This window comes from Plasmodium vinckei, assembly GCF_900681995.1.
Source record: "Plasmodium vinckei vinckei genome assembly, chromosome: PVVCY_04".
Lineage (NCBI taxonomy): Eukaryota > Apicomplexa > Aconoidasida > Haemosporida > Plasmodiidae > Plasmodium > Plasmodium vinckei.
In genome coordinates, this window is record NC_051296.1 from 66,487 (window position 1) to 81,338 (window position 14,852).

A 14,852-nucleotide genomic window follows, 5' to 3' on the forward strand; every position below is an offset into this window, starting at 1 on the left:
AATAGTTTAATTTTTTTTTAATGGATATATATAATCCTATATCGAAATGTGTACTTATTTAAAAATAAATAAACATAATGAAAGCACACACACACACATGATGCATATACATGTGCATACAGCAAAAATGTCGAATAAAAAATGTAAAATAAAAATAGTTATATTACTCAAAAAAAAAAAAAATAAATAATGAACGTATAATAACATATATCATTCATTCTAAATTAGGTAAAATTTATTAAAAATACAGATAAAAATACAAGTATACAATTAAAAAATATACAAATATGAGAAAACAAATAATACACACATATATGCAAACATATTACTCAAGTTACATAATTTAGTGCATATAAATTTATGTTCTCTTAATAAACATAATTTTCATTTTTTATCAAAAACTTTCAGCATTATATATTAAAACAGTCAAATAGTATAATGCAGAAATCTTAGGTACCTCCATAATCTCGCATAAATATATACACCAAATATTTCTACTACTACAAATTATAATATTAAAACAATATTTAATGAAACAACTTTTTAATATACTCTTCCTTTCTATCCAGATTATAACCATTCTATAGGTCATTTCTCACAACTTTAGATGACAGTAAAATATATAATATATGGAATATAGAAAAATAAAACCAATCACTTTTTTATGACAGAAAATATATTTTTTCATTTTCCTGGTTTAGTTAAAATACCCACCAAATGAATTATTATTTCTCTTGTCCTTATCATTTTTTGTTATATTTTTATTTTTCTTAAAAGAATAATCATTTGTATAATTATCATTACCAACATTCCATGTGTCTTTAAAACCAACATATTTTGTAGATCCATCAGATTTATACATATATTCATGCCTTTTAAAAGATAAATTTTCTGGTATTTCATAATTATTTTCATTACAAAAAATACAAAATTCTTCATATATTGAATTTAATAATTCTACTAATAATTCAATCCCTTTTTTATATAAAACTAAATCATCTCCTATAACTGATATATGCATTCTCTCAACAATTGGAGCTTCATTTAATGCTTTCCCTTTTATTTCTATAGACAATTTATTGTTTGTATTTTCATTTACATATGTTATATTACAATTATTCAAACCTAATATTTTTTTCATAACATCAAATTCTGTTGGATAACCAAATATATCAATTAGTTCAAATCTACTTAATCTTTTAGTAGCATATGGATTATCATTATGCTCATTTTTTGTATTATTATTTTGACTAAAATTAGAATTCATATTATTATTATTATAATTAGAATGATTTGACATTTTATTTTTAACTTGATTTTTTCCAAACATATTATTTATATTTTCATTATTTTTATTTCTTCCATTTTGTGGATTACTCATCATATCCCCATTCCCATTAACTCGTGAAATATCATTAGGTCCACTATTATTTTCATCATTACCTTTTCCTCCATTGTTTTGTAATAAATTAGCTAGCTTCTTCAACATATTAACTGTATTTTCACTATCCTCATTCCCATTATTTGATTTATTCTGAACATTACTTGGGTCATTAGCAGAAAATGGCAAAAATTGCTCAATTACTTTCCCTTCATTAAGTGTAATGCACCTAATAGTACCGATATCATTAATTGTTAACCCATTAATATCTTTTCTTACTTGTTGTATCATATTTGGGTCGTTAAATGTTATTTGAGCTGCTGCTTTATCATTTAATATTCTTATACTTTTTGCACCTTTATAATATGAAAATAATGTTTTTAAATCATTCTCATCAAAAATAAAAGCATTCTGAGGATTGTCAATATATAGTCCTAATGAATTATTATTCGTTTTTATACTATTCATTGTATTTCCACTGTTTCCATTATTCATATTATTATTGCTCATACTATTGTCTCCACTATTATTAGTGTACATACTATTGCTCATATGCATTTTACTCATATTCATTTTATTATTTCCATTATTATTATACTGCTTAGTATCACGAAATTTTCCAGTGTTATTATTTCCTTGTCCCATTCTATTTTGGTCTTTTAAACCTTTTTGATTTGGTGGATGATTTATTAATGGATACTTCTTCATTTTCAAACTATTTTTTGTTTATATTTATACACAAAATGTAGTGAGCCAAATATTTATACGAGTTGGCATTCGTACGTATAAAACGGTTTAAAGTTGTTACGATTTATCTTTTTTGTTAAATGTATAATTGTAAACGGATATATACACCATACACATTAATTATAGTAACTAGTCAGAAAATATTTATAATTTTTATGTACTACAAACTTTTTATAAACTATTGCATTTAAAATGTTACACATTCCTTTCGATTTTATTATATCATAAATCCTGCTTAAATGTATTTTTTTATTCGAGTAACAAAATCAATTACCTTTTATTTTTCTGGAGAGTACAGACGTTTGCTTATTTCTTACATATACAATTCTTAATGTTGCTACATTTATTTTAGACACTTCCCATACCAATTTAAATGGTATTCCTTTTGGCTTACTCAAGTTTTATCCCCTGTTTTATGTGCGAAATTACGGACACAAATACCTTAAGAGGTGATTACGGGATCAAAATTGTATGCACACACAAATATATATATGTATATGCAATTTTTATGTATACAGATTGATAAACTGATACACATTCATGGGTTAACAAAATATATAAATATATTAATACATATTTATATACTATCCCCGCTTTTTTGGTTTCCAAATTTTTTATTTCTCTTATTCTTGTAATTATTCAAATAATTATAAATTAAATAACTAAAGAGGTATACACTATGTTTTTTACCATCATGTGCATATACATATATAAGAATACTGGTTTATCCCCGTTATAATATGTATACCCACTTTTACATAACCTAAAACAATAATTAACTTCAAATGTATAAAAAAAAAACTTAAGTATAATATATTTTTATATTTCTCTTTCGGGATAAGAATAGGGTGATGCTATGAGGGGTTGTTGTATTCAAATTTTTACATGAAATATTCAAAAATGCGATATTTTTTAAAATTAAAAAAATTTAGGTGTCTTTTTTTTTAATTCTTTTATAAATCTTATTAAATATATATAATAACTGAAATAAATTTAAATAAAATTAAAATATAACTTATGCTGTTTCCTTCAATATTTATTTTTAAAATAGTACTTTATTAACCTGAAATATATAGCTTATTCATCTCTCTGCATTTGTTATTCTTTTTATTTTTATTAGCATTTACATATACAATATATATACGTAAATATAGATGATTTACGAGTTAACAATATCAGGGATATAATATTCTAAATTCATATCAACTTATACAATATATCATAATTAGTTTTATAATTTTAAAACATATACATAATATATTTATTGTTGTAGAATATCCCAATATAAGAGAGGACCAAGGAAATGAAAAATCAATTCATATTTTAATCACCGAAATATGTATAAAATAAAATATACTATTTTGATATTCATACAAAAACACTTGTTTCTCTTTCCAGGTATATACATGTATTTATTTATTTGGTATTCACCTACAACTATTAATATGTATGTATAACAATATTTTGCGTATTAATATGTATGTATAGCAATATTTTGCGTATTAATATGTATATGACAAATTTTATCAATGTAAAACTTACATATACTATAATAATAATGTTCCCTTTATAACCCTAAAAACATGCTTATTATGAAAAGAGTTAACTCTTGAAAAGTATATATAATTAAATATAAATAAAATTATAATAAATATATATTTTGCCATTAAAAAAAAAGAAAAACAAACAAATAAAATCGGTAATATATAATAAAAAAACAAAAATGAAATCAGCAAATATTATAAAAAATATAATTATAATTTTTAATTTGCATAAATTTTATTTATATCCAAACAAATATACGAGCGTACATAGGAAACTAATATCAGTTTGCATATAATTTTATACTTAAAAACACAGCAAGTAAAAATAACAAAATATAATGCATATTTATTTCTTTCCAAATTAATATTCATGTATTAATTTTATTCAATAAATTTAAATAATCAAAACAATAAAAAAAAATACGATATATTATATATTATGGAATTTTTAAAAATCACATTTTTATCTTTATTTCATTGATATTTTATTTGCACTTAAAAGTTAAAAATTTTAAGTTGCCAAAAATGTAAAAAAAAATAAGCATAATATTATACTATTTTATAAATATTAAATAACTGTTAAGGGGAAAACAAAAATAGAGTAATTTTATAAAAGACCTGAATTTTGCTAATTTATGTAATTTCAAATTTTACATACACATAATATATATAATAATGCACATACAAATTTTTTAAAACATTTTACCACTATTTTAGACAAATAAATATAAATTTTTGATTGTCTTAGTATAAAAAATTCAAAAACATGTCATTATTTATAAGGCTAATATAAGGGCAAATGTAAGCATACCCTAAATAGGTACCGCTTTTGTGTAAGCATTCGAAATATTACAAGTATTTATATACAATACAATATCCATTTTTTAAGAATTCCATCAGCTATACCCATATTCGTTGTATATTTATATTTTTATTCATGTATTTCAAAAATATACATACTAAAAAAATAACTACACACATATTTCTTTCCAAATATTTCAATAAAAAAAACGGTTAATAAAAAATATAAAAATGGTCTTATGAATAATAGATCTTTCAATACTTTAGCAAAAAACCCAACCCCATTTTTGCTGTCTTAAAATGTGTAAACTTAAAAGGAAATATTAAAATAATGTTGGTCTTAAAATAATGAAAAAGTATATCATCAAATGAAAATTTCTTTCTTCCCTATATATAGAGAAAAATATATTGATTATATTTTTTTTAATTTTAAAATTATTTAAATTAGAAAAATCGTGTATATATATATAAAATAACCATATTATAAATATAATTTGCTTACATAAAGTTTATGCTAAAAATATAATAAAAGACTAACCGTTAATAAAATGGTACAAGCTGGTAAACACTATTGCAGAAATTAATAAGTCATTATATGCATACAAAATGAATATATATGTACATATTTATATTCCACATAAATACCATTTATGTATGCAAACATATATACATACCCACACGAAAATATGTATATGTTTCACCACTACATACATATGCATATATGTTTAGCATTTTAATCATATAAGACTTTTAAAAAAATAAAATTAAATATATATATATATTAAAAAAAAGTATATTAATATAAATTTTAAAAAATTAACCAAAATTATTTTTAAAAAATAATATATATAATAATGAAAAAAATAAGAAAAATATATATATTATGCACAAGGTAATAATAACAAAATCATGGTGAAAAAAACTTTTACGTATAATCATGGGGTTTATTCCACATTTATACATTCATCATCAACATCAATAGCTGAAAATGATGGTACGTCTTCTTTCATTAATCCTCTCAACTGATTTAAAAAAAAAAAAAAAAAATTACATATATAAACTATTTTATATATACACATTGGAAAGTGGCACTATATAAATGTGAATTATTTATGTTGATTACTTTTATCAGTTTGTTATCCTCTGCCAATTTTGCTCTCTGTAAAGCCTCTTGTCTGTCAGCTTCATACAGCTCATCTTGGTTTGTAGAAAATTCCTATGAAAAACAAAAGATAATAAAAATGTGAAATGCAAATCAATACAAAAATAATAAACAAATGCGCAACACATAAGTAAATATCCATTTTAAGCCAACCTTCAACGATATCAGCAAATCGCGCACAAAGGATCTGAAGGTGGGAGGGGATTCGGCACAAAAATTAAACATGTCCACTGAAAAAGTTTCAATTTGCTTTTGATTCAGATTTTCAAAAGATTGCGTTAAAAAAGTTTGAACATGCTTTATTATATGTGGCTTAGTAATTTCCGCATCTGGAATATTTATAACCTCAAATTCTAATAGTCTTAATAGGTTCATTAATATAATTGTTTGATAATGAAAACCAGATTTGTGAAAAGAATCAGTTAATGTTTTGAATACTTCATTTAATATAATATAATAAAAAGCTTTACAAAATTCTTCTAAGTATTCTTTTTTTTTTACAATTACATTATGAAGAAATTGATGTGTAATTTTTAACCCATGATCCGCAACTGATGGATGCTCATGCTTTATAGCCCATAACAAAGATTGTATAAATGTATTAAATATTTCTGAATCTAATGTAAATAAATAATCAAAACAATGCCTAACACATGCATCTAAAAAGTTATAAAATTTTTCTCTATGTTCTGGATAAGAAGAAAAATCATTTTTTATCATATCTATAGTTGGTAATAATACATAATTTAATACTGTTGGCAAAATAGGACATGTAACATTTTCTATTTTTTTAAAAACAGTTGATAATAATGAAAATACTTCAGCATCTTTAATATGAGGATTACTATCTCTATAATCAACTAAAATGGTTTCTAATAAAACATTTAATATATTGCTAGTCATTTGAAAATTTATCTGTTTAGCTTCTTCAACTGTTGGTAAATGTACATCCATAGATTCATCAATTTCATTTTTCATTTTTTTTTGTTCTCTTTTTAATAAAGCTTCTTCTAATTCTTGGATATTATAACAACTCCTCTCAATAGTTGTTTCTATTAAATGTAAAAATTCTCTTTTCATTAAAAATAAGTTTCTGAATTGTGCATGTTTTATTCGTTTTGTACCATTTGCTTCAACTTCCATATTAATATATTTACTATATAATTGATATATTTTTAAAAAATCAAAAAAAACTAAATTTAATTGCTCATAATAAAAATAAGACAATGCATATGCCAAACGACAATTAACCCTTACAAATGTTATAATCAATTTAGAATTTTCATAATTACATAAATGTTCTAAATTTTTAAAATCTGTATCCATAATATTGGCATTAGTACCACTATTATTACCACCATTATTTAATGTATTTACATTTTTTATATTACTATTTGAATATATTAAATCGTTCCATAATGTCATTAATTTACTCATAAGGATTTTTATACTTTCTTGTTTTTCTTCATAAGGAAAACATGAAATAACATGCGCAATGGCTTCATATAATAATAAATTCAACTTTTCAGGTAATTTATGCATTATATTATTATGAAATTTTATAAAAATACTAAAAAATGATTCAGTATTATTACCACTACTATCTGTACTATTATTATTTTTTGCAATCACATTTTTACATTGTTTACATATTTTTAATATTGTTTCTGCTGCCATATCTTGCACCTTTTCATTCTCTGCAAATTCAAATAATTTTTTCATAACAGTCTTTAAAAACCTCCAATGTAACTTTAAAAAACGATGATACTGACTAACTATATACATAACACATGAAGCAAGTATAGCTCGATTTTCTTCTCCGTTTTTAACTTCAATCATGTGTAAATATATTCTCAAAATATACATTAAAAAGTCTTGCTCTTTTTTTAACGTCATACACATTGATATAGATCCAACAGCATAACTAATTCTATTTGTTTTTGTACTATTCCATTGTTCATTCTTATTTGTATTTTTTAGAGATTTTTCAGATTCTTTATTTAATAGCTCTACAATTAATTCTATTGTTTTTTCAGACCCTAAATAAGTTAAATATACTAATGTCGTTTTCATTGTATTGTATAGCGATATTTCAGTAGTGTCAGGCTCAAAATCTCTTACTACCTCCCCTGTCTCATTATCATATGATATATATATTTCTTGTGGTTTTGCCATCTTTTCAATAATAGTCCTTCGAATATCATTTAATATAAATTCATATAATTTTATTCGAGGACATATTTTTTTAATATCTGATTGTGTTAAATCGATTTTATCTAAAATAGATGAATATTCATTTATATTTATAACACTATTTTCACTTCCTGCATTATTATTTCCAGATCCTATACTATGCATTGTAGCAAAACTATAAACTTTTCTATTATTTAAACCGCTAGTTTCTAAACCCATATTAAATCCTGATCCATTATTCATACCATTTTTTAAATCAGTTTGCATATTATTATTTGAATTTCCACAATTATTTTTTATACTATTCTCCTGTTCCAACCTTCCCATCAATTCTCTTATTAACTGTTCAGTAAATATATTATAATAATCAACTATTATTAAAAAAACTTCATCCATATTACTATTTGCTAACATATGCAAAAATTTAAAAACTATATTAATATCATTACTGTTATTATTTTTTTCAATTATATTTTCTCTATAATTTTTTAAAAAACTTGTTAAACATATAGATATTTGTAAATAATATTGCTCCCAAAATATTTTAAATTCAGGAGGAATATTTTTCATCTCATTTACATTAGGTAAATATTTTATTTTATTTACTAACTTACTCCATAAATTTATAAATACATTTTCAAAATATAATAAATTTTTTTCGTCAATCTTTAACATAACTATTTCTTGTATACATTTTACACACTCTATTTTATATGATATATCATCCCAAAAATGATCAAACAATAAATCAATTATTTGTATTTCATTATCATTAAATTTATATTTTTCAAATATATATGTTAATGGAATCCATTTGAAAAAATTAGATAAACAAATTAATGTCTGCTTAATCAATGAACTATTTGTACTTCTCTTATTACATATATTAGCTTCTAATATATATAAACATAAATCATATACTTTTTGAAACTGACTTGCATATTCATTACGTAATTTTTCTTTCTTTTTCTGTACTAATGTTTCATTACCAAATTCAAACACTTCTTCACTTAACATGTTTAATAACTTCATATTATTTTCACAAACATTTTGATTTAATTTTGCTGAATTTACTATATCTGGTATAAAACTTGACCACGAGTCGGGCCATTCCTTTTTAACAATCTGTATTAATGTCTCATCTAATTTATTTAATAAATGTCTATCAACACCTACTGTTGTACCTTCAGTTGACATTGTAATTGTATAACAAGCTATAAAATTTTTCATTCCTTCTCTTTCTTCAGCAGGCAATATATTCCATTTATTATTTATACATTCTTCTAATATTTGTAAACCATAAAATTTCGTATTCACATTTTCACTATGATCTAATATAACAGATACAGATCTCCATGAATTATCTAGCATTTTAAATTGATTTAATAAATTCTGAGCAAAGTCTCTCCTATTCTTATCTTTTGTGTCTAAAAGGGCTTCAACAATATTATCCAGCAACTTCAACTTATCAGCATCAAATGGCTGATTCTTGTCTAACAATGACAAAGGATTGAATTGTTCATTTTCCATTTTTAACAAATCTTTCTAAAAAAAAAAATATTGTAAATTGCCCAATCGTGTCCTATTCTTTCTTTCCTTTTTTTTCAACCACTTTCAATATTTGTATTATTCTGTTTAACTTTTGAATAATTCTATTTTACATAGCTATAAAAGTATGTACGCAACCGTACAACCCCCCAATTTTACAATTCATGCAAAGGTAAAGCGAAAAAATAGAATCCCTTGTATATATATGTATAGCTACTTAATTCAAATTTGTTATGGAATTCTATTAATATTCTTACATTTATTATTTCGCCCTTATATTTTCTGTAATTATAAAAACAGGGTCGCCATATCATAAATATATTAACAAAATGTTACGTTTACCCTTTTTGCAAATTCACACATTATATATATATCTATTCAATTAGTTACTTATGTTTACTTTGTGTATCTTTTTTACTTTTTATAAGCAATGTAATAATACATATATATATTTTACTGCGTAATGATAAATAAAACGAAATTAATAAAATAAAGAAAGAAAAATAAAAGTAAATATAACAAAAATGAAATAAAAAAATATTACATTAATTTAATATATATAAACTTATATTTTACTAGCTGTTTTATTTAACAATATATATATAATTAGATGAATATACTATTAAAATTATAAACCGTACTCTTAATTTATTCCTTTATTATATTTAATTTAAACTTGCAATATATGTATAATACACAAAATACAAACATAATATTACATAAGTTCACACATACACGCATATATATAATACCCAATAGTAAACATACGCAATATATACATTCAATATATATCCAATAGTAAACATACGCAATTATATATTCAATATATACCCAATAGTAAACATACACATATATATATAATGAAAATACTTGTTTGCATAAAATTTATTTCATAATAATTATATGCGTGTATACATAATAACACAAAGCTTTATAAAATCTGTATAATATTTAAAAAAAAGAATGTAAAATATATAGAAAAATGATCATTAAAAATTACAATAACTCTTCTTTCCCTTAATATAATGTAATACAAAAAGATATGTAAATTTATGTTCTCTTTAAAGTATATAAACTTTTCACATATATTATTTTTATGTATGTAAAAAATAAATTAACAGTGTAAATTCTTTACATTGGATTTAAATACTCTCTTATATTATACATAATAAATAATATATATATCATTTACCTATTATTAATTTACATTTTTTATGAGTTTAAATATATTGTTATATTTCTTATATATATATAATATATATATATATATATACTATATTCTATTATAGCTTTATTTACCCAAATAAAATAAAAAAAGAATATGATTATAGAAAAAAATTATTATGAAAATTGTATTTTTAAAAAGGTGTGAAGGAAAAAACACATAAAAAAATATTAGAGTAGTAGCGATAAAATATAACAATAATTTATATGCCTAATCTCTTATGCAAATATAATAAGTACATATATAACACCCATTATGTTAAGCAGAAAATCATACGATATTTTTTATGTATATTAAAAAGCCGCCTAATATATTGCATTCGTTACAAGCAATTTTGAATAATATTAACATTGCATAATTTTTCAAACTGTTTTTTGTAAGTAATTTTTTTCAAGCAATTTTTTCAAGTAATTTTTTCAAGCAATTTTTTATAAACTATTTTTTTCAAACTATTTTTATTGTTTGTAATATATATTTTTTCATGGAAATATTATTCCATTTTTATTTTTTTCCCAATCCATTTTTAACACACTCATTTTTGTGCGTAATATTTTTTCCAATTTCAAAAAATATGCCAAATTTTACAAACTAATAATAAACATATTTTGCCATAAAAATACTACATATATAAATACGTACACAATCATATCTCAATCTGTTTATAAAAAATTAAATAATTCAAAGAATATCCTAACCCCTTTACTTTATTGTTTTAATATACTTTTACAATAACTTATAAATTTTAGTCATAACAAATTGGGTTTTCCATACAATAATATGTTTTATCATTTTCATTCTCACACATACCTATGAAAATATATATGACCCAAATTTTTACTACCACCTTCCCCCCTCTTCAAACGTCGTATAAACACTAAAATTATAAAACTGAAAAATATTTAAGCATTATATTTATGTAATAATATTGGTACCACTGCAAGAAAGTCAAACATCCAAAAGGTTTATCAACATGGTATTAATTAATAAATATACCATTTCCTTTCCCTACCCGTTCGAAACCCTTATATTATTTCGTTACACCTTTATCTATACCTATTTTATACTTTATATTTTTTGTGCATGCCCAGCGCAAGTATATCATATTTTTAATTAGTTAATTAACAGTTCTTACTACATACATACGCAATATACATTATTTTTCAAATAAAATTGCACCATAAACAAAGAAAAATAAAATAAAATAAAATATAAATTTATAAATATAGATATTGTTCATTACTCTACATATGTGCACTTACACATTGGTCATGTAAAAACGGAAGATGGATGTAACTAATCGGCTCACTAATCTGCCTCTGTTTTATGATATACATGTCTAACATTAAGCCAGTTAAAAAAAAAAAAAAAAAACTAACACAAACTTAGTAATAAGAATCCTCATCAAAGAAAATACCACAATCATTAAATGTTTTTAAAAAAATTTCACTAGTGATGACTGAATTACAATCTAATGCAGCCTCAGATGCCATATCAGTAACCATAAGTAAATTTTTTATAGATATACTCTTAATAATATTCGATTCAATTATTTTACATATTTCACTTTCAGGAAAATCATTATTATTTTGATTTCTACATTGTAATACTGTTTTTATAGAAATACTTGAATTTAACATTGGCACTTCAATATTTACAAAAAAATTTTTAACTAACCCTACATCTCTCATAAATTGATACTCTGAAGTAGTACATATTACTAATATTTTTTGATTTTCTTTTTTAGGTTTTTTTTTTATTAAAATCATAATTGCTTGTAAGATAGAATTACTAAATCGTGGCCCAATCCTAGTATAATCTATCAACCTTTCAATATTATCTAATATAACTAAAGATAATGGTGTTTTATATGCATCTTCAAATATTTTATTTATATAATTTATTCTTCCACTTTCTGAATAACCTATTAAATTTTCAGGAGTTATAAATTTTGTAAAATGAAAATTTGCACATTTAGCCATATAAGCTGCTATAGTAGTTTTACCAGTTCCACTCTCCCCATGTAATAATACACTCATTAATTTTGTATTCGAATTATCGACTACTTGCTTAATTAATAATTTACATGTATTCTCAATATTTTCATATTGATTACCATAATTTATGATCCCATTTGATAATAAATTATCTATAATATCTTCTTCAGCTCCAAAAGCTGGTTTAGTTTCTTTCAATGCATTTAAAAAATCATTTTTAGTAATCATAATATCATCAGCATTTACTGGTTTTGTTAAATCATTAAAATTTATATGTCTTTCAAATGCATACGATACTGTATTTCTTACTAATCCTTCAATTTCTGCACCTGAAAAGTTTGGAGTTTTTTCTGCCAACTCTTCTATATTAACATCTTTACTTAATTTATTATTTTGTCTCATATTTTTTGTATGAATATTTAATATTTGAATTCTACCTTCTTTATTTGGTAATGATATTTCAATATGTAATTCAAATCTACCTGGTCTTAATAATGCTTCATCAATTAAATCTATTCTATTTGTCATTCCAATTAATAGTATATTATTTAAACTATTTACTCCATCTATTTTTGATAATAATTGGTTAACTATACTATCATTTACACCTGTCCCACTAGATGCAGAACTACCTCTTTGTCGACAAATTGCATCTATCTCATCTAATATTATAATATGTAATAATGAATTTTCACCAGATTGTTTATATTCCAATTCAGCCTCTTTAAATAAATTACGAATATTTTCTTCAGATTGACCTACATATTTATTTAATATTTCAGGCCCATTTATAATTTTAGGTTCTCTTGCATTTAATGTTTTACCTATTTGTCTAGCTATTAATGTTTTACCAGTACCAGGAGGACCATATAATATCATACCCTTCACATGCTTTATTCCTAACTGTTTTATTATATAATTTGGATATATTCTACTTGCAAATGTTCTTCTAAATATTGTTTTAAACTCTTCATCTAATGCTCCTATACCTAATTCTTCAAAATTAAAATTACTTTTTATTATATTTTTTTTTAAAACCTTTTTTGATTCTATAAATAATTTACCATCATTAATACTAGTAAAAATACATTCCGTATTCTCAAAAAGAATTCCACGTTCACTTAAAGTCCCTTTGTACATATTATCATTCCCTCGATAATTATCACCTCCCAATTTGAAATATGAACCAATGGTAGATGTATTCTTATTTAACTTTTTTATTTCATCTAATTCAGCTGTTTTTATATCTTTAACTACACATCTTAATAATATATCATTACATTTTAATGCTAATATTTGTCCCTTTGTTAATATATGATTAATAAAATATTTTTTAAAAAACTCTTCTAACACTTCATCTTCTAATTCAATTTGACGATCGGGTTTAATAAAAAGATTTACTTCTATATCTATACTATCAATAGGTATAAAATTTGTAATATCTTTTTTATTTTCTTTATCAATTATATTTATTTCTATCTTTTCTTTTAATTGTATTCGAGAAAATTCTCTTTGACATGTATTTAATGCAATTTCATCATTCCCTATATAATCATTACCCTTTAATATTAAAACTAAATTACCAATCTCACCATATAAATCATTACCCTTTATGTTTTTCTTTAAATTATTATATAACCCACTATTTATAAACCCAATGTTAGTCAACGCTAGTTCTTGTGACTGCAGTCTGCAGCAAACTAAATGTATCGTTGGCATTACTAAGGTTATATATACTACCAAATATACCCAAAATCTTTACTTACTATTTTTACGATAAAACTACTTTTTTTCTAATCCTCCTCACTCCTACTTATTTTGATCAAGTTAAATAATAAAAATGAAAAAATTAAAAATATTTATAAATTGTTCAAAATATTATACAAAATTATTTTCCAAAATATATTTCCATTTTTATACGAAATATTTTTTATCCCTTCATAACAACTCAACATGAATATCAAAAATATTTTCCGCAACATTTAAATAGTCAATTACTGCATATTCAAAAAAAATACTATACCTCATATAAATACATGTTTGTATATATTATGAAAAATTCATACTTATAGAATAGATACCTTTATTATTTCATCTTTAATTCAAAATTATGTAACATTTTTTATTTTTTAATACATACCCAATAATGCAAACATTAATTATTTCATTCTTTCCTACTCTTAAATAAAGTATAAAATTTATTGCACATATATATAGATATATATCACACTTTCGAACTCAAAAATTGTTCATAAAC

The 14,852-nt window shown here is 22.5% G+C and overlaps 3 protein-coding genes across 3 annotated transcripts; all 3 read right to left on the minus strand.

Annotated features, from left to right (window-relative positions):
* Window positions 1–697: 697 nt before the first annotated feature.
* PVVCY_0400200 (conserved Plasmodium protein, unknown function) lies at window positions 698–2,089 on the minus strand (the record flags this gene model as incomplete). The annotated part of the gene is made up of 1 exon (XM_008627819.2): window positions 698–2,089. The coding sequence occupies one exon, from the start codon at window positions 2,087–2,089 to the stop codon at window positions 698–700; it is 1,392 nt and encodes a 463-aa protein (XP_008626041.2).
* A 3,328-nt stretch (window positions 2,090–5,417) lies between these two features.
* Window positions 5,418–9,358, minus strand: PVVCY_0400210 (exportin-1, putative; the record flags this gene model as incomplete). The annotated part of the gene is made up of 3 exons (XM_008627818.2): window positions 5,418–5,495; window positions 5,597–5,689; window positions 5,789–9,358. The coding sequence occupies 3 exons, from the start codon at window positions 9,356–9,358 to the stop codon at window positions 5,418–5,420; spliced, it is 3,741 nt and encodes a 1,246-aa protein (XP_008626040.1).
* Window positions 9,359–11,983: 2,625 nt separating this feature from the next.
* On the minus strand, window positions 11,984–14,314 carry PVVCY_0400220 (N-ethylmaleimide-sensitive fusion protein, putative; the record flags this gene model as incomplete). The annotated part of the gene is made up of 1 exon (XM_008627817.2): window positions 11,984–14,314. One exon carries the CDS (start codon window positions 14,312–14,314, stop codon window positions 11,984–11,986), a length of 2,331 nt encoding a protein of 776 aa, XP_008626039.2.
* Between the last annotated feature and the right edge of the window lie 538 nt (window positions 14,315–14,852).